Raw genomic sequence first — 22,154 nt, 5'->3', positions numbered from 1 at the left:
TTCCAGCTAAAATACGAGTCCATAGTAACGTAAAAAAAAAAAAAAAAACCCCCCACACACACGCTTGTGCATATTTCTCTATTTCATGTAAATTTCATGTAAATTAATCAAATAGTAAAGCTCCATAGGTATTTTTTATGATAAATACATAAAAAAATTTCTAGTTATACTGAACTATATTTTATGGTGTAGAAATTGTGAGTAAAATTTATTTTATCCCAAAAAAGTTCCAATAAATCCCTAGCTGGAAACATCATGGGGCCTTTGAATACTGTTTTAGACAATGAAGGGCTTTGGAGTCAATGTTTTTTTCATACAGAAGTGAATGGAAATGTCTTTGAAATCAAACTTAATATTTTAATAAAATATTACCATAAACACAGGCCCAAGAATATCCGAAATTTAAGAATATTCAAAAATGAATGTCTTTCAAGTGTCTATTGAATTTCAATAGATTCATTGCACAAGTAATAATAATAATAATTATATATATATAATAATATAATATATATTATATATATATATATATATATATATATATTATATATATATATATATATATATATATATATATATATGATATATATATATATATATAAGGAAATATAAAGAACAATAAACAAAAAACAAACCAAGTATACCTTTACATGTTATTATGTATTTCTTATAACTTTTCTCTGCCTCTTTTTTTCTGTTTTCACGCTCTGGACTGGATCATCCTTCATTGGCTGCTGATGTCGTTGGAAATGACCCGGTGTGATTTGTGGTGAGTCTGTCAGTTTACTTCTAAACTTTAGGCTTCCCACAGTGAACTCACATTTCTTTAATGCAGTGTGTAAAGCAGCATCAAAGAAAAATGTGTGCTGTCTTCTGCACTGATTTCATAATACTTGCTATTAAGAACGAGACATGGTTAATAAAACTGCTTTTAAAACAGGTCTGAGACAGACAGATGGAATCAGATCAGTGTATCTGTGCTTTCAGAGATGAGGCCTGAAACACAAAACCTCAGGCTGATAAAGAGACGCAGGTTATCAGCACAGCACTGAAAAGAAGTTGCATGTGGGTCTTCATGGAGATCTCGTTATTTGCATGTGGGTGTTAATGGGTTTCTTGTTGGTTTTTGTTTATTTATTGTTAAATGTTGATTATTCATTGACTGTTGCAGATGAAATATAACATAGATAACATTAAAAATACCTTGTTTAAATACATTTTTTATTTACCCAGTTAAATGTTTTAATTACTTCCATGTGGGTCTTCATGGTTATCTCGTTAAATTTTGTTTATTCATGTGGGTTTTAATGTTTTCACTCAAAACATCCACCATGTTGTTGTAGTTTTTTAATGCTTTTTATTCCTGATTTGACAGTTCTGACACACCCACCAAACAAGACCAAATCGTTTCTCAACCGTTGCACAATGGAAATGTGTCAACCCCTGAAAAAGATTGTGGGCAATATTCATTCAGGTGTGTTTGATTAGGGTTGGAGCTGAATTCTGCAGGAAAGTGAGTTGAGAACCCCTGCTCTAAGCCATATTTTACAAGTGAATGAGTTCAGTGGGTCATTAGGAAGCTATGGTATATGAATGTTTGAGCCAATACCATTCGGTTATTTTTTTTTTTTTGTTTAAAGTTTATGTATTGTTTTTTTTTTTTTTTTTTTTTTAACTGGAAAGATTGCAAACTGGGTGAAAACCTGATTACTGTTTGAAATGAAAGCTGAAATAAAATCAGGCTATTTCATCGATTTTTGTTCCAATTTAGTTTAGTCCAATTTTGGTGTGGGTCTTTGGGATTTGTAGGCTTTATTACTGTGGTCTTGCCTTTGATTTATCATTTGGATAAATTTAAAAGTTATTATTATTATTATTATTATTATAATTATTATTATTTAATTTAGCACATTTAACACCAGCTTAATTCTAGCCTCTCTCTTCATAATTTATACCATTTGAATGCAATAACTTAATTGTATAGCCAATATGAGCTTATGCTCATTAAAACATATCACACATATCAAACACTTTCCTTAATTTTCTTAGGAATGCATAGGATAGCTTATTTTATCGTGCAGGATTGAGATATATCATACTTTATTTGCTTCATCTTGTAATCCAGAGATAAAAAATGACCACAAATCAGCACTCATGTGATTCTTAATACTATCAGCAGATGGCAGCAGAGAGTCGGATGAGGAAATGGGGAACAGGTGGCCACTGGCTTGAGCTGTGGATTAACAACATGCCAACATGAGTTTAAGTGTGCCCTAATGGGATGCGATAATTAAATTAATCCCAGGAGGGCACACTGAAACTCAAAAACACCCAGCGGAGGAGAGCACGTACACTAGATGTTTTCATCACATCAGCCTTTTTTTTTTTTTTTAAAACACACACACACACACACACACACACACTTAAAACACACACACACACACACACACACACTCACACACACACACACAAAAAATATATATTTATTATGTATTTTTATTTTTTTTTTTTTTTTTTTGTTTTGTTTTGCCCAGCTGTTAAACTTTATATTTCATTTATTGACTTATAGCTGTGACTAATTCTATTTTACCTCATTGTCACCAAAATGGCATTACATTAATGTTTCTTGTCATCTGTCTTCTTATTTCTACTTACACTGTCAGTTAATAATCCGTAGTAATACGTTTTTAATGTTTTTGAAAGAAGGCTCTTATGCCAGCCATGGCTGCATATTTACTAAAGCTGTGATAATACATTAGCAACAAATACTGTGAAATATATATTGTGATCAAAGCTGAATTTTCAGCATCATTACTCCAGTCTTCTTCAGTGTCACATGATCCTTCAGAAATCATTCTAATAAGCTGATTTGATGCTCAAGAAACATTTCTGACTATTATCAATGTTGCTGCTGCATCAAACGTAATACTTTTATACAACAAGAACAGACTGAATTGATCAAAAGTGACAGTAAAGACATTTATAATTACGAAAGATTTCTATTTCAAACAAATGTTGTTCATTGAATTTTCTATTCATGAAGGAATACTGAAAAAAATATTACAAATGCCACAAAACTATTAAGCAGCTGTTTTAACATTGATAATAATAAGAACCATTGTTATTGAGCACCAATAGTAACTGAGCATATTAGAATGATTTCTGAAGGATCATGTGACACAGAAATTAAGCTTCACAACAGAAATAAATTATGTTTTAACATATATTACAATAGAAAACACTTATTTCACTTTGAAATAAATATTTAACACAATTATATATATTTATTTATTTATCAAATAAATGCAGCCTTGGTGAGCATAATAGACTTCTTTGAAAAACATAATTATTATTATTAAAATAATTCTTTTTTACTTTAGCAATGCATGTACTTTTATGTCAGTAATGATAGTGTTTATAAAGTGTTATCTGCATTACTATATGTAAATGTGACTGAACTTTGACTGAAGTCTCTAGGCATCCTGTGAGGCTCAGAAATGGGTTGTGTTTGAAACACAGCCGGGGTGCTGGCGGTTTTTGGCTTCACTAACGATCCCCAAAATTTCTGGCCCATATTAGTGTGAGTGCGTCTGACATGACATCATTCATCCTCCGGTAGGACGTCTCCTATGGCCTGTCAGGTTAGAGGTATTTGACTAATGATGTGGTGCTTGACAGGGCAGTAATTATGGCTTTGGTGCCCAGCTGGTGCCACTAGCACAGATGTTAATGGAGAAGATCTGGGGGCAGGGTGGAGATGCAGAAGGTTCTGGAAGGAGGGGGTGGGGTGTGACTGTTTCCCCTCTGTCACACCCATCTCTAGGGACTTTGTCTGTCTGGCTGGTGCTGTCATTTTGTTTTAGCAGATGTATGGTAAAGCACCTGCCCTTTAAATTAGTGAAGGGAAGGGCCAATTCTCCTGATGTAGGATGCCACAGAAGATAAGAATGTGACTCACAGAGATTCATATACTATGAATTATCAATCAAACCAGCCTCTGATAAAAGATCCAGTTATGTTTTCAAAAAAGGACAACGTTTTATGACGTCCCACTAGGTGCCTAAAATCAAATCTTATTTTAAGTGACTTTTTTTTAGATTTTTTTTTGAAAAATTTTTTTTTTCTAAGTTTTGGGTTTTATGAGTGATTTTTGGTTCCCCAAGAACCTTTCAGTGAAGCATCCTAAAAAGAACCATTTTTTTCTTGTGTTAAGAACATTTTAATATTCTAAAGAACCCTTTCCCTCTGTATAGAATCTTTTGAGAAATGGAAAGATTCCATGGATGTTAAAGGCTTTTCATGGAACCATCAATGCCAATAAAGATCCTTTATTTTTAAGAGTGTTGGCTGAATGCTTAAAATGTACTTCCACAGCAAAGCAAATAAATGTGCACACATGAAAGTGCTCATGCACTTTTTGTTTGTGTAGTCGCTAGAGCGGCACCATCATGCATTATTAACTAGTACTGATGGATGATGGCGTATTTTGAGGGCAGAGGGAACACACCCAACCCTCCAGTCATAATTATTGTGTGGTTGTACAAAACGCTGAGATTTACTACAATCCAATGGATACATTATATGTCCTTTAATGACAAGGGACGTACACCTCATCATAGCTGAACCTGAATTATGCCGTTTTTATCTGAGATGTGTGGCCATAATTTATTTTCTTTAAACGGACTGGTAATACAATAAAACAGAGTCAGACCAAAATTTATTCAGACATCTTCAACATGTCACACATTATTACAGTTTATTCGCTGTAGTTTAGAAAATGGTAATAAAATATAAGAACTCAGAATTAAACTGTGTCAGAATAAATTCATCTTGATAATGTCAGATAACACTTGGTCTGGTGAAAATGTCTGAATAATTTCTGGTCCCACATTTTTATCAGTTTTACTGGTAGTCCACTGAATGAAGAATTTTTCAGTATAATGTCACAGTTTACTTTATTTTGGTATCCTCACTTACATAAATGAACTACAGTGTCCTCCACCCACTAGTAAAAAAAAAATAAAATAAGTAAATAAATTGTGTTATATATATATATATATATATATATATATATATATATATATATATATATATATATATATATATATATATATATATATAATATCTGGTGTCTGATTAATTTTGGTTTGACTGTACATAAAATAAAATAAAATAATAATAAAAAATAAATAATAAAATAACATAAAACAAATAATTTATTAATAATATAATTTCCCAAAACGGCAGATGAAATAACGAAATGAATCCACTTTAGTCAAATACACATAACGCTTTTCACCTAAGATTTGTGGCTTTTTATTTTACTTGGGGGATAAACAGCTGTAAAAAAGCTTTGTTTTTCAGTCATTTATACCTCTTCTGGAGACAAAGTAGCATCTGAAACGAAACAGTAACAAAACAAATCCAGTTGGTCCCGTTTCTAAACAAGTCTCCTTGGTTACGATGCTGCTACAGCCTTAGCGCCAGGGACCGATCTCGCTTCTGATTGGCTCATTCCAACCTCTGCTCGTCTCCCATTGGTCACCTTTACAAATACGCTCGGCTCATTGCATAGCGAGCCCCCCCCCTTTCTACTAGAATCTAAACACCGTTTTAAAAAAGCTTGGATGATTTTGGACACGAGTTCGCTTGCGTGATATCTTTGGAAAAGCGGCGGCTGGATATTTTGTTGTGGATTATTTCTACCCGTTGATGAACTGAAGGGAGAGGTAAGAGGGGAATCTTGCTGCTGGATTATGTATTGTGTGATGCTCGCCAGAACGGGAATCTGTTGACAGTGTATTTCTTGTGTTTGTTTTTTTTCACATTCCCATTCCATTTTCAGACATTCCACTGGCGCGCGCACCTGCTCACCCGTTACAGAGTCTCAGCATCAAAGCGTTCTGATGGACGGCTGTCAGAAACTACACGAGCTTTAAAGTTATAGCTGTTCGATGAGCGCCAGCTCGGATTTATTGCATTGTTTCGGCGCTCTGTTGGCGGGCTGTCCGCATCGCACATAGATATGATGGTTAATAACACTCAGTGCATGCAAATGTTTTCATTTGTAAGCATTTTTTTGTAAGCAATTTGATAAGAAATTTAGCAGATTTATGTGTGGTATGTTTTGTTTCTTTGTAGTCTGTCTCGTGAGGCTGTGAGAGAATAAAGCGCATGTTTACTTAACGCAGGTGTATTTACTATAAACAGTGTTATTTTGCCATTTGAGTGTTTATTAAAGCTTGTTGTGCATAATACGGTTGTAACTCGGTTTGATGGGGTGGGAGAATTAGATTATCTAACATCAAGTTAAAAAGGCGCTCAAGTTACCTTTGTTCTCCTACTGTTTCTTTCTTTCTTCGATGTAAAATCATTTGTCAGGTAAAACGTGCTTCAGATGGTAACATCCAAATCAACGTGTTTTATTCAGTATTATTTAATAAACCTGGCTGCATTAGGCTACACCAACAGAGTTCATTTCTAAATGTCAGATCATATTTTGGGCAGTTTCACTTTATACACTTCAGATTGGTGGTCTAGAGGAAAATGAAGCATCCTTTTGCAACATCAGTCTGCCAGAGCTGCTCACACAGTCTTGAAGTCAGCAGATCACAAGCAGGGAGTCCCAGAGACTTTGCATTGCATTTCAAACCCAGAGGCCGTGTTACTGTAATAGCCACCTTCAGTTTATTGTTTCTGTGCTTTGGCCTCAGTCTGCGCCCATTCAGAAATGTTATGCAATCAAACCCCATTTATAAATTGAAGTGATGTAAGCCTTTCCTGTGTATTTGTATGAAAGGCAGAAAAGAAGTGATATTTTCCCTCTGACTGAACAGTGTTCTCTCTTGAACATGCATGCTCTTTGTTGTTGTTGTTCTGACATGCAGCAGATGCACTCAGGAGTTTGTCTGTTTATAGTGCAAGAGTACAGTTACGGTTCCTTAAGGTCTTTCCGGTGTTTGTGTGTTCTTGATGGCTCAACAACTTCTGCATTTCAGATCAGACGTTTAACACTCCAAGGGTTTGTGCGTTTATGGACGCTGTTTTGTTAAAATTAGAAATTCTTAGTAGAATTATGAGTTGTGATGTTTATGTGTGTTTATGTGTGTGTATACCACACCTGGAGTGTTAATAGTTGAAGTGTTATTGTTTGGGGCCCTGGGTGTTAAAAGTATAACAGTTTAAGATAGTTCTGTTTCTCATTGATCTGCTAATGAACATTTTGATCTTTTAATTCAAGGTACCTAGTACATTTTGAGTCATTTTCTTCTTTGTTTTGTTAAATGTTTTTAGTTAGTTCTTCTTTTCCTCTCTTCCTGCTTCTCTATTTTTTTTTTTTCTATTGTGTCTTTCCCATCCCTGCTTCTTTTTGTGTTCTTTTATATAGGGTGTGCTGTGGTGTCGTGTGCGTGGATGTGGTCATTGATTGGTTTGATTGTTCTGAGTTCATCCTCCTGAGCCCCACTCTGTGTGTGTGTGTGTGCGTGTTTACGGCCCCAGCCACTTAGCCTTTGGTTGTCCCAAGAGGAAACTCTCAGTTTTGTTAATTTGGTCCTATATGGTCTGTCCATTAGCAGTTTGCTGAAAATTGGCATCTTAATTTGGTTTATCGGACCTTTCCATGACTTGACACTTGTGTATTAAATCTAGAGGCTCTCATAATGGTAAAGTGTGTAATTTTGGCACCATTAGTGACAACAAATGGAATTACAAAAACAACTACATTATTACTTTTATGAAAATGCAAAGTGGTTGCAAATCATATATATATATATATATATAATATATATATATATATATATATATATATGATTTGCATTTATCCAAAATGTATTTTAAGATTTTTTATTATTATTATTTTTTTTATGTATTGGATGCATTTTTTTTATCTCTTGAGATATTTTGTAATATTATGGCATTTTATGGTTTAAACAAAGCAGAGCTGTTTACAAAATATATTTAGCATATATTTGAATATTTTTTTTGTCCAGAATTAATTTATTTATTCTTTTTTCTTGTATGGGATTAAATACACTTAAATCTGCACGTCACCTCTGTCTTTCGGGGCAAGAACAATCAAAGTTCAGTTAATTCTTCAATCACATTCTCTAGGTTTGTTAGTTTGTGTCATTCAGGTTAAGACATTTACTTTAAAAAGATATTTTTTAAAGGTGTGTCTTTTTTTTTTTTTTAATGTGAATTTTGTAGTGTGTGTGTAAGTATTCATGAAGTCAGCCTGCTAATAGCTTACTGATAGTCTCAGCTCATTATATGAAAAAGGATTCAGAAAATCAGAAAAAATAGACACTTAAGCTTTAAATGGTCAAAACATAGGCTATACTGTCTCCATCCATGATCCTCATTTCTGTTGTCTATGTGAATCCAAATTGCTCATGCAAGAGTTTTTGGGTTATTCATGTCTGGCTCTTGTCCTCGAGCTCAGGGTGAGCAGAAACCGGGTGTCTAAAGATGCAGACCCACATGACAGTGAGAACAAGAGCATTTGACAGTGAGATCCAGATGCTTGTTCTACCTACATTAGAGAGAGAGAGACAGAGAGCATTTCTCTCTAATCCCACACAGGACCCCGATTAATTTTAAAGCCGATTTCCAGTCTTAAGCTCACTTTATGCATCCAGTTACAAAAGCGTACAGCACTTAGGCTTTCCACTACTCTGTTTACGTTGTCTTCCCAGCGTTTACTGTCACTGTAGTCCTGAAGTGCCTCTGTTGGTGTGGCATCAGTCGTAGGTGTGATTGGAGGTAAACACAGTGGAAGAAACAAATAAGAGACGATGCACCCAGAGGAAGGAACATTTGTTGCACATACATCCAATCAAGAGCCAAAGTTGTGTGCATATGTGTTTTAAAGGATAGTTCAACCTAAAAATGAAAGTTATGCTCATGTCAAATCCTGTATTATTTTTTCTTGAGTGGAACACAAAATCAGATATTTGGGAGAATGTTCACGTTGCTCTTTTCCATCCAATGAAAGTGGATGGGTACCGGGGCTGTCAAACCAAAAAAAGCAAGACTCTTGCACTAAATTTCAAATGATCTGAATGGCGTGAATGTGTTTGTGTATAAATGGGTGTACTGTCACTGTCAGCATTCGGGTCGTGTACACTTGTTCCTGTGGGGCTCCTGCTTCCCTTTTTATGCCCAATCAGCAGCTCCTGCTCCTGCCAACCAATCACAGAGCAGCATTTCAGAGCTGGAGCTGTTATTCCTGCGGATTTAACCAGAGACTTCCAGCACTCATCATATTCTCTCCTCACCTTCCTTTCTCAATCAAAAAAAAAAAAAAATATTAAAAAAATAAAAATAGTGATTATACATTTTCTAATTATGTTAAATTATATAATTCGCTAGAAAACTCTCACGCTATTTTATTTAATGAACACTATAAATAACCAGTAATAAATATGTCATAAACACAATGTTTGACTTAAGCTTAAAAGCTTGCACCCACAGTTGTTGAGTATTGTACAATATGCTGTGGTTTTATTGTTTTCATATTCGTAGACATATGTATATGCTTTCTGTCTTTAAATCCTTAATCTCATGTGAGGACTCTAAAGCATTGAACTGCACACTTGTGTCTGACATGCAAACTCAAACTTGTATATTAATGCTGGCTCACTCACAACACTGATGATCTTGGACAGAGTGTTATACTCGAATCTCAGCTGATGTAACTGTGTAATTAAGACCAGAGCGTCAGAATGAGTTCAGTACATCTATATACACTGTTAAAACCTAGCTTGCCATGCAACTTAAATGTACTTAGTTTTTGCATTTTCAGTTTTGCATTTTCCTGCATGTGAAATCTGCACATTTCCTTTTTGCAGATTGATATTTACAGTATTTTTTTTAAATTGAAATACACTTTCAATTTTGAAAAGATAAGACAGTATGTTGATGTATGATAATGTAACTCCATGACAGATATAAATAAATAATAGGGATGCACCCAAAAAAAATTCTGGGCCGGAACCAAAACCGAAAATGCTTTATAATAATTATTTATTATTTTATTAACTTAATGATTTGTATTGTAATTATTTATTATTTTATTAACTTAATGATTTGTATTGTGAGTGACGACACATTGACCGTTCCAAGATGGAGAGCAAAAGCGTTGCATTCAAATTTTAGGTGTGCGTTAAGGAGGCTTAAGGAGGTGCGTTAAGGAGGATAATTTTCGGCATCCGAAATTTCGGTGCATCCCTAAAAACATGCACTACTGTTTAAAGCTGTATTTATATATAAAAAACTGTAAAAACAGTAACCTTGTAAAATATTACAATAACAATATTATTCTAATATATTGTGAAATGTCATTTATTTCTGTGATCAAAGCTGAATTTTCAGCATCATTCTTCAGTGTCACATGATCCTTCAGAAATCAGTATAATACACTGATTTGCTGTTCAAGAAACATTTCTGATTATTGATGTTGAAAAATTCAAAAGAACAGCATGTATTTGAAATGAAAGTCTCTCTATATCTTTACAAGTAATTACTGTCATTTTAAATCAGTTTAATGCATTCTTGCTGAATATAAGTATTAATTTCTTAAAACAAAAAACTTACTGGCCCTAAACTTTTGATATAAACATGATAGTATGTTTGCTGGAAAATGATGGAAAAATTAGTTTAATGATTTATTGCTGCTTATGTTTTCAATACCATCACTAGTCATTCTCACAGTTTCAGATTCACCCGAATTCACAGCAGTGTTCATTATATAATAAATCACAGAAAACCTCATTTTTAAGATTGCAAGGCAAGATCTAGTAGAGTCATTGGGCAGAACTGGCCCAAAAGAGCAAGTGTGAGTTTGGTCAATTGGCCAGGAGCACACAGCATCAGTGCGCTGGACTGAGACGCGAGTCTGCTCTCTGACTGTATAATATAGTACTCTTTTATGAAAATGAAAACAACTTCCACTTTTACACATCTTTGTTTTTGAATGATCAATCTGTGCTTCCTGGAACGTTTCCACAAGAATCCCCTAATTAGCTTGATGTTTGTAAATAAAAATAAATTTAGTCTAGAAGTTTAATGTAGCTGTTTTAATTAATTACTGTGAATCTGCACTACTGAATAAACACATACTGAACTTGATGATTATTGAAACAATGCTTTGTCAATCATCAAAATTTATTGTAGCTGTTTTAATTAATTACTGTGAATCTGCACTACTGAACAAAATGTATCAAAAGGTACACCATTGTACCTTATTTACCCCTAAAGGGTTACATATCGACACCTTAAAGGTAAATTGTAGTACCTAAATGGTACATATTAGTACATTTTGAAAAGGTACCACCCCAGTGACAGCTTTTGTACCTTTTTTTCTGAGAGTAACAGACCCGTATATATAGGACAGACTGATTATTATGCCAATGTTTGGCTGTTTTGAGATGATTGGCATTGATTGATGTGCTTACTTGGTTAAATAAAAGAAATGTGATAGTTATTGAATATATATTAAATATCACCAATAACAGACCGAAAAATGAGGTATGTTTTATTTTAGCTCTACAGCCCAACCTGTTTCTCTTCCAGAAAAGAACAGGACTAGTCTGTATATAAGTGACAGTGAACAGTACTGTTGTGTCAGTGTAATCTGATCTTTGGTTCTTGTGGGATGGATGATGATCTGAGTCAATCATTTGAGTGTGTGTTGCTCTATGAAGGGTGCCGGACAGGTCAGAGGCGAAGGGTCTCACATATGTCCACTTTTCACGGCCTCTGAGAGGCCAAAACACCCCACACACATGCCATCTGTCACCACTGCACCATCTGACACGTGTGTGTGTGTGTGTGTGTGTGTGTGTGTGTGTGTGTGGAAGATAAGGAAGATGGCTTCAGCAGCACGCAGATGTGTTGTGGACGTGTTTCCTGCTGCCATCTGAGTGCAGTCGACTGTAATATACTGTAAGTGTTGCAGTGAGATATAATTGGATGAGTGTGTGTGTGTGTGTGTGTGTGTGTGTGTGTGTGTGTGTGTGTATCTGCACTTGATGCATAAGAGGATGAGGGAGTGTGTGTGTGTATACCTGTGCGTTTAGGTGAACTGTAAAGGGATGGTGTTGTGCGTGGGCAGGCCTGTGTTGATGTTGAGAATGATCTGTGTGTGTGGATAATTTAGACAGCTGTAATTAGATAAAGTGTCCAATGGCAATAATGGGAAAAAAGTGTGTTTTGGTTCGGGAGAGCTCGGGATGTGTGTATTTTGAAAGAGTTATAAGTGATGTTATTTGCATAGAAGAGCTGTGTGATGTATTGATGGATGGCAGATGAAGTAGGGAGATGGAAAAGTGTGTGTGTGTGTGTGTGTGTTGTTATTTGCATAGGGGGACTGTAGAGTCTGGATTAGTGTCAGTGCAGTGGTTTTAGCGACCAGATGATCCAAACAAAAGCAGAAATACACAGAGTTTGTACAGTGGTGTATTCTTAATGGTCATTATTTACTTATTTAAAGGTGACCTATTATGGAAAAATCACTTTTATAAGGTGCTTGAATATAGATGTTTGGCCGCAGTGTGTGAAAACAACCAGCCTACAATGGTTAAAATGCACGGTCCACTCATTTTTGATATAATCCCAATGAATCATAAACAGTCCCTTCAAACGAGCAGTTCCAGATTTCTCTCTACAATGACATCTTACTGGGGAAAAAGTCCCGCTCATTTGTGACACTCTCTGCTTTATTAGCATAGACCCCAACCTGATTGAGAAGCAACAGTCTGCCATTACTGTTTTCTTGCTGTAGCTGCTGGAGACACAATGTCAGCGCCGAAAAGGCATTACAAGTGTTGAGTTTGGGGATGCACCAACGAATATAGGAGTCTCCGTAGACTGCTAAGGGACACGGGGGTTAAATTTCATCTTTGAAGGAAATGTCCTCGAAAAAACACTAAAGTCTAATGTTTGTGCCAATCATGCTGGAGCATCATGGAGATCATGAAGCTCCGCCCTCTTCTGAAAAGGGAGGCGGGAGCATCAACTTATTTGCATTTAAAGAGACAAACACAAAAACTGTGCGTTTTGGCTCATACCCTAAAAATGGCGATTTCAATAAACTATAAGAATTATCTGTGTGGTATTTTGAGCTAAAAAAATTCACATACTCACTCTGGGGTCATCAGAGACTTATTTTACATCATGTAAAAAGGGTTATAATAGGTCACCTTTAAATATTATATTTTTCATTTTTATTACCAATACTATTTATTTATTTATTCTTTCTTGATTAATATCCTTAATTTTTTTTTTATTACATTTATTAAAACATTTTCTTTTTCTGTCACTGGCTTATTTATTTGTATGTCTGTTTTGTTGTTTGTTTATTATGTTCATTAATGTCATGTATTTATTCAAATATTATTATTTTTTTATGTGCAAGTTATTTGAATTTTGTTGTGTTTTGTTTTGTGGCTGACTGATCTCCTGATAAACTCAGCATTGGTGTTGTTGTCTGATGATCCGGCAGGGTTCAGGGCTTCAGCATGTCTAATGCGTCTCTGTCTCGGTTTGGTGTGTTTGTTTCAGTCATTGTTGTCTCAGTAAATCCGTGCCGTCACGCCCTCGGCCCCTCCTTCCTCCACCCCATACCATTAATAGCAGCCCTACAAAAGCATCATAAAGCACAAATGCATGTAGACAGGCCTCATATTGAACAGGATATTAGTGGTGTGACAGCGCCTGCAGAAAGGATGACGTTGATTTGGGCGAGGAATTGGACAGCCTGTGGGGAAAGAAGCTTGTGTTTGTCTTCTGTAATGGCAGACGGGCCGAATTATGTCCCAGGGATCTTCCAGACATCCACACAGTCTTATTGCTCACCTGTTCCTCCAGGCCAGCAAAATGAGATGGGCTGAATTATACCCCTTTCCCACAGACACAGCGCCGAATACAAGACAGTTCTGGGTCAGAAAAATGTGCCTTGCACCTGCTGGTCTCAAATCAGGAACTGACACAAAACAAAACTAGATCACTCCCATCATTATCAACCAAGTTATTCAGACTGGAAGCATTCGGTTGACAGAAACCACATTACTGTTGTTGTCAAATTACACACAGGCTCTAGACACTTTATTTACCTTTTTCATATGAAATAAAACCATAGGGTCATTCCAGGTGAACTCAACAGGCTAAAAATTATTTAGATTTTTTTTTCTTGTTAAAGTAATACATAAATGAAGAAAAAGCCAACATATGAAATGTCATGGATGTACATTTACTGTTATTTTGATTTTTTTTTTTTTTTATTGTTATAGTTATATGTAGATGAAGAAAACATATGATTACAGGGGGGTAAAAAGGCAGCATCATTATGCTATTTTTACACAGAGACTGGTAGGTCTGTTAGTAAAATCTGTTGACTTTAGCAACCTTTGTTGCATTATTTGCCATTGGTGATGATTCAAAAATGGGAAAATCACTTTTCAGTTTTCCCTGATGTTTGCATGGCTGTAACTCAAGAAGTATTAAATATATCTTAAACTACTTTTAGATTTTGGTTCTTAATAAAATTTTGGCTTTATATGGTCAATTTCCAGGTATATTGGGATTGCACTGTGGCTCCATGAGTAAATTGCTAAGCTTTTCAGTGGTCAAAAACCACATGTGGGTCAACTTATACTAACTGTCACCATTGGCGTATAATGCAAACAGACCAAATAGGCCTGACAATCTCTGCGTAAAATTAAATTATGATGCTGCCATCTTTCTAAAGTAATTTTGTTACCCCTCCTAATATCAGGTAAAAATGTCATTTTGACCCCTCTCTGCGAAATAGTAAAATACATTTGATTTGACAAGGAATGGCCCTGTTTTTCTTACAAATATAATGTTCTCAACTAGTAACATGATTTCAAAAGTCGTAAACAGAGACATCATGCACCGTGTGTTTGTGGGCAGGTTGCAGTTTGTGTCATCATTTGACTCTCAGGTCAGTGGAAACGTGGGCCGGTTCTGAGAGTTTCACAGATCCCCTAGCAGAGCAGTGTCTCTCTCTCTGTGTGTGTGTGTGTTTGCTGTAGGGTCAGTCTCTACTGTTGTACGCATGTGAGCAGGTAGATCCAGTTCTTTAAAGTAAGAATCTTTGGCAAAGTAGAAAGGCACTGCAACACACACTCGTTGCAGGAAATCATATTTTTTGTTTGTGTTTGTGCAGCTGAATGGTTCAGTCCTATTAGACACTAGGTGTAACGTTTGGTTGTTGAAGACTTTTAAGTAGATAAATGGAGAAGTTGAGAAGTTCACTTCCTGTTTGGTTTAATTTCAGATTGGGAGGTGTAACATTTTGCTTTGGGGAGTCATGGCACACACCTGCACTCTCTTGAGAAGAAGCAGCCTATATTCACACAATCCTCTCTGCTAAGGGTGGGCATAATGGCAAAAATATCTCCATTTGTTTTCAGGAAAATCATGATTCTTTGTCTGAGCAGTACAGTCAAACTAATTTCTCTATTTCAAAAACCAAAGCCTTACAAGGTAATAAAATATAAAATAGAAAGGAATGGCAGATATTTAGGCCAAGTCATTTTTTTGTGTTTGTTTTTTTATATTGTGATTTGTTATTAAAATTTAAGATAAAAGTTATATGTTAATAAACCAAATAGTGCTTTTTTCGGTTGTATTCAGCAGTAGGATTTCGAGAAACTAAAACTAAAACACTATTCACAGTATAAAAGATGCATTGCTTCTTATTAAAGCAAATGTACTTAAGTTCTTCAGTCAAGAGCTGTGAGTTATTTTTTTCTTTGTGTTTTCTTTGTGTTTTGTTTTATTAACATTAAAGGGATATTTAATGTTATTTGATTTGTATATTTGTATTTTGAAGAATAATGGTAACCAAACTGGTCTCCAGTGACTTCCATAGTATTTTTTTTTCCAACTATCAAAGTCAATGGGGACCAGCAACTGTCTGGTTACCCACATTCTTCAAAATACAAAATATTTTGTGTTCAGCGCAAGAAGGAAATTAATACAAGTTTGGGAAAACACGAGAGTGAGTAAATAATGACAAAATTAAAATTTTTGTGTGAACTATCCCTTTAATGACAAGCGGCAGCATGTTTAGTGCTATTAGTCTGCTGTCACTTTAAGACCTGCACACATCTAATATACAGGAATGCATCCACTCTTTTCTCAACTGTTTACTTTCACTTTAGACATAACCAGCTGTTTATATGTAAGCCTTGTGTGATTTTGACAGTATTAGCACATTTAGAAAGATATCTTAGTCCAGTAATCAAGTGCTGTTTGACAGGTTTAGTGTGGATGTGCTTCAGGTGTACACACTCAGAAAAAGAGCACGTAAAAACAGCACGCAAATTAAATATTTAACCGTTTAAATATTTAAAACGTATGCAAATAATGTACTTTTGCGAAGAACTGCATATGATAGAATGTGCGCTGTAGCACAATACTACGATATTTCTTTAAAAGCAGAGATGTGGAGATATTTTAATCATCCATGATCAAAAATTGTGTTATTGCACACTCCTACTGCGTTTTTATACCGTGTTTGTCATTTCTAGTTTAATTAAAGGAGTAATTCACCTTTGGCAAGATGGGGTTTTAATAAAAGTTGGCAAGGTTAATGACAAAACTTGCAAGGTTAGTGAAATTAAATGTAAATTAGATATTCAAAAACTTGTTTAAATGAAATGCGTATTTGCTGTATGCTGACTGTGGATGACAAAGTATTATAGTGTTTTTTTTTGTTATTAATAATAGTAAAGCAAATGTTGGAATGCTTTTTATATACCCTTTATTAACTTAATTTAAAAGTTCTGTGTAATAATTTATTAATCAGGAATGTTCAACAGAGACAGTAAACTGATAAAGCACAATGGGAGCTCCATGCACTCGTGTTCTGTTGTGATCATTTTGGTCATAATAAAAGTCCCACTTACAGCATATCGTCCAACAGAAAAAAAATATTGGCTAATGCCAATATTTAAAAATACCAAATACTGGCCGATATATCAGTCTCTGTGATATATAGTGTTCAACCTCTACCCACAATGCAACTGTATGTGAGCAGTAGAGGTGGGAATCTTAAGGCACTTAACGATTCGATCCTATTTTATTTGTGCCGAGTTGTTTGAAAGATTGAGCGTTATTACATTAATTAATTATTACCTGTGTGACTTTCGCTCATAGCACGCGTTTGCAGAACACAAGCTGCAAGCTTCCACTCATCTGTAATGTAGTGTGCCGTAAATAGTGACATACTATTCTGTTTGTAATTGATGTCCATGCATCGCATGTTATTGCCACTCTGTCCGTATTACTTAGGGATTCTAAGATGTGATCTTTACACTCACTGTAGAGTGCGGGGGACAGCCGTCTCACTAAAATAACGACGCGAGGGGCAAAGTGTATCGTGGCTCAAGTACCTGTAACATCGTGCGAAATCTTGGTTTTCCACAACGGAGTACGGGCGCAGATCTTTGGCAATAAAACCCGCCACTGATCGGGTAATTCGTTTTGCCATTTTTCAGAATTCGGTGGAAGCTTTGCTACTTGATCCAGGGTCCTGTGAATGTAACCGGGAGTGTTCGTGATTGGAAGAGAATTCTGTTTCTCCAGCTCTGAGTGGAAACCGCGTAATATGTTTCTTCATGTTAGTCGTGTTTTGCCGAAATATTTGAATTTGGCGCTACAGACTTTGCACACAGTGTGGCTTTTATCACGACGACACCCTTCGGTGTCTTCAGAAAATCCAAAATGTGTTGCCACACATCCGATTTCCGTAAATGAGATGGTGCAGGTCGTAGTTTGTCCATTTTATTTATAACGAAGCTAATTCACCAGCATATGAACGATCGTCCATCAACGTCTTTTTTGTTTGGTCACGTGAGTCTTGACAGCGCTCGCATTTGAATTGAACACAGAATCGATTCAGAATTTTTGAGAATCGATTCTGGATCGTTAGATAACGAATCGCGATGCATCGATGCATCGAGCTTTTCTCCCACCACTAGTGAGCAGGGATACAAAAATGCAGAAGTACAGCCTGTAGTTTCTACAAAAGCCATGAAACTTAAAGACTGCCAGATAACTATAACAATACAAAGCTGGCTCAAACTTACCCTTTAAGTTATTTTCCTCATGCGGACCATTTGCTGGTCCACACGATGTACGTGATTTCAGACTTTACTGTCCTTGTAGGAACATTTAAAAACCTGACTCACAATTGATAACAAGGGCAGTTGTGCTCTCAACTAGAATGGCAACTTAATAATCAATCATTTTATTAATTGTCATCTCCATTAATTTAGTTTAGTCTGAATCTGTATGGGACAGCGTGAGAGCTTGTTTGATGAGATCATGTTCTTTGTAGTTTCAGTGATTCTCCTTTGATGTAATTCAGGTGCAGCTAGTTTCCAGCAGCCGTGTGACCAGCTTGTTGTGTTTGTCCAGGGCGACGCTGACACTGACACAGCAGCACAATAAATACAATGAGATTCTTGGAGTTAAGGTGCAGTCACATTAGCATTTTATGGCAAAAAAGGTCCAGTAGTGTAGCGATATATGAGGCATATTTACACAGAAGTCACTTTCAAACCGAGCAAATTTATTTTGGTGAACACAACTAATTCACTTGACCAACTTGAACCTGTTGTGAAATCTGCATGGGGAAATGTTTCACCCTCACTTTGAAATTCAAGATTGTGAAACACAAGTTTCGCTCATTTTCAGGTTGGTTACATGAATTCATCACGTTGAGCTGTGTAAGTGGTGGTTCTTATATCTCTACGCTATTAAGAAGAGACAACTGACCTTTTTTCGCTTGCAGTTAAACGTCAGCTTTGTGGGTTGAACGGAACAGTACAACATTTGAATTATTCAATGAGTCGCTCATTAACCAGACATCAAGGCATCTCTGATGAACATGACAGGTACAGGGTCTGAGTAACCATATGGGCAATTGGGCTCATGGCCAGGGGCGACATGTCCTGAAGAGGCAGCAGTGCAGGCACTTGCACATATTTACAGTGAATTGACAAAAAAAAAATACAGTTTCGCTGGATTGGGTTCGCACATTCTTTGCATTTGAAAGTCAAGAAATTGTGGGCAATATTGGCCCAAGAAGTGTGGACGGACACATATGGCCCATCAAAATGCCCACACTTGCGGATCTTTGTATCTGATCACTTGTCTACTTACAGTCCATTTCCTGTATTTGGTCCAGGTATGAATATCACAAGTGTTTGTAGAACTGCTGATTAGCCAATGATACACACTTACAACACAGAGTTGTAAAAATGCAAGTGAAATTTTTATTTCGATTTTCAACTATGCACTTTAAAATAATCTTGTAAATGTCTGTTCAGCGGTCCTTGTGTATCAGACAACACAATTTAGTGATTGTGATGCTTCTAATTAAGTGATATAAAATAGGTGCTAGTGTTTTAAAAAATACATATGTTCATTTATATACAGTACATACTCATCTCTACACCAATACAATGTGTATACAAAACACTTTACATTTTACTACTAAATTATATGTAATAAGTAATTTAACTTAAACTGTTTCTGTGAATTCTTTTGTTTGACAATCAAACTATGAAAATGAATTTAACTTACACTGGATAGTTTATCAAATTCTCAGGTTTTACTACACAAATTATATGTAATATCTAATTAAATTAATTTACCCTGTAAAGTTTTCCTTGATTTCTCACATTTTACTACTAAATTATATATAATAACTACTAAACTTTACCCTGTAAAGTTTTCCTTGATTTCTCACATTTTACTACTAAATTATATATAATATGGAATTTATTTAATTTGCACTGTAAAGTTTTTCTCAAATTCTCATGTTTTGCTATAAAATTATATGCAATATCTCATTAATTTAACTTACACATTAAAGTTTTTACTCATTCTTGTTTTACTACCAAATTATATGTAATTAATATAATTAAAACCAATGTTTTCCTCAAATTCTTCTTGTTTTATTTACTGTCAAATTTACTAATTAATTTAACTTACACTCTATGTAATTAATATAATTAAAACCAATGTTTTCCTCAAATTCTGTTTTACTACCAGATTATATGTAATACCTAATGTATAGTTGTATAGTGTATAGTTTTTTGCTACCAAATGTCAACTTATCCAAACTAATATCTAAAAGTTTTCCTTTAATTCTTGTGATTTCAGGCCACATGAGTTCTTGAACCTGATAATGGATGGGATGCACTTACTTAGCCTCAAAAACAAAGTGATAAAATAGATTTATTGTGGGTTAAGGGCACTGAGCATTTTTTTCAGACCAGACAGTCTTACGCACTTATTTCCTATTGCATGCACACATTCTGAAGTGCCTAGGCCACAAGTGTGGGTACTGGGACAGACACATACTGTGAAAATCCACTGGAAATAGTATAGCATGTAAAACAGATACGTGACTTTAACTGAAACGTCTCTTCCTCCAGTGACTGCCATGACCACAGACGAGGTGGAGAGCGTTCATAAGAAACAGGTCTGCGAGCAGCAGCAGGAAGAGGAGGACCCCGCTGCACAGGAGCCAGGCCCCGCTGACACCGCTCAGGACAGCCCCTCTGGCACCTCGCCGCTCCCTGGGGGCTCGGAGGAGGAACAGCAGCTGAAGCCGCGCCAGCGCACCTCCACTGGCCGCGGCCTCTCCCGCCTCTTCTCCTCCTTCCTGAAGCGCCGCTCACAGTGCTCGGACGGCGAGGGGGTGGAAACAGAGAGGGCCCGGGAGAAGGACAGCCAGGAAGAACCCAAAGCTCCCATAGCGGACCCTGAGCCAGAGCTGCACATAGAGGGCGATGTTGCTCTAGATCAGCACTCAGTCAGCAGTGCTGAAAACCAGGTGAGAAAGAGAAACAGATTTTTACAAAGCTCATCGTTCTGAAAAGCGAGGTGTGCTCTGATTGGCCAGCTATCCAGTGCGTTGTGAATGGTCGAATACCTCAAGCGTGTGATGTAAATGTTACACCCCTTACCAGGTTCAGGAAACTTTCCTCCATAAAATGCACTGCACACACTCGAATATTTGGGTTGAACTGTTCTGGAACAGTGTTGTAAATACAACTTAGCCACTGATTTCTAGTTGTGTCCTCTTTTGGAAGGCCAAACAAAGTAGGTTGGCTTTCGCAACGAAACAAGCCTTCTTTCTTTGCGTGTACATTTGTGCGGTGTTATGCAAATCTTCCCACACAGTGACGTAGACATGTGGTTGAAAGAGGTGTTTTAGGAGGCCGTGGCTGAGCATTCATTTTTATAAAGAATCTCTCTTTGGGTTTGAGACTTTAAACTTTACAGATCTTCTGTATGCACAAACAGAACAAAGCACTCCGAAGACCAATGAAAACATGAAACCGCATCATATGACCCCTTTAAGATTGAACTTTGACAGAAATTCAGTGATGTCAAGGCTGTTGTAATGTTTTGGTTATCAAGACACATGAAAGCTGACTGTTAGGCTTTCTCCAACGGAAGAGCAGTGAAATCTTTCCATTTAAGAGAATCTTTACTAAAATGTACCTCATCATTTTGAAAATTTTGGTTTTCCATTTAAGAGAATCTTTACTAAAATGTACCTCATCATTTTGAAAATTTTGGTAGCTGATTTAGATGACAATTATGCTGCTATTTCAGCACATAATAATAATAATAATACATTTATTTTATATAGCGCCTTTGTTTGTTGCTTTGTTAACCAAACTCGGTCCTGGACAGCCGGTGTAGCTGCAACCCTAATCAAACACACATGAACCAGCTAATCATCTAATAGTTCGGTGACCCCTGGTTTAGGCAGTGTGACGTGAAGAGCAGAAGTTAATGGCTTGATGCATTAGATTCATTAAATATGATTACAGCACAGTTGTTAAATCTAACATCATACCTGTTCCAGATGTTTAACAAAAGTGACTTTATTTGTTTTATATGGTTTTTATATATTTTTGTATATTTATATTTTTATTTCATATATTTATGTATATGTTTTATATACTTGTTTTTATATCGAATTATTGTTGGAATTTACGTATCATTGAAGTATGATATAGAAAACTTTTATTTTTCAACAAACTTTTATAAAAAGGACGAAATGCACCATGAAAGTAGTGATGTACTGAAATATTTTTTTT

The 22,154-nt window shown here is 35.9% G+C and overlaps 1 protein-coding gene across 9 annotated transcripts in view; it reads left to right on the top strand.

Moving 5' to 3' along the window:
• LOC109092047 (protein 4.1-like) overlaps nucleotides 1–22,154 on the top strand; it is a 69,700-nt gene that overhangs the window by 3,962 nt on the left and 43,584 nt on the right. For 8 of the 9 annotated variants that reach the window (XM_042776014.1, XM_042776005.1, XM_042776013.1 and 5 more), the window contains one exon: nucleotides 20,493–20,875. Coding sequence is in view for 3 of the 9 variants with exons in the window: in XM_042776005.1 (XP_042631939.1) it covers nucleotides 20,493–20,875 (383 nt within the window). In the remaining 6 variants the exon portion in view is untranslated. Of the gene's footprint in view, nucleotides 1–5,569; nucleotides 5,727–20,474; nucleotides 20,876–22,154 lie in introns of those variants that run through there. The other variant, XM_042776004.1, reaches the window with a different exon arrangement.

This window comes from Cyprinus carpio, chromosome A19 (assembly GCF_018340385.1).
Source record: "Cyprinus carpio isolate SPL01 chromosome A19, ASM1834038v1, whole genome shotgun sequence".
Classification (NCBI taxonomy): Eukaryota; Metazoa; Chordata; class Actinopteri; order Cypriniformes; family Cyprinidae; genus Cyprinus; species Cyprinus carpio.
Note: the sequence above shows the minus strand (reverse complement) of the source record. Positions and strands in the feature narration are given on the sequence as shown.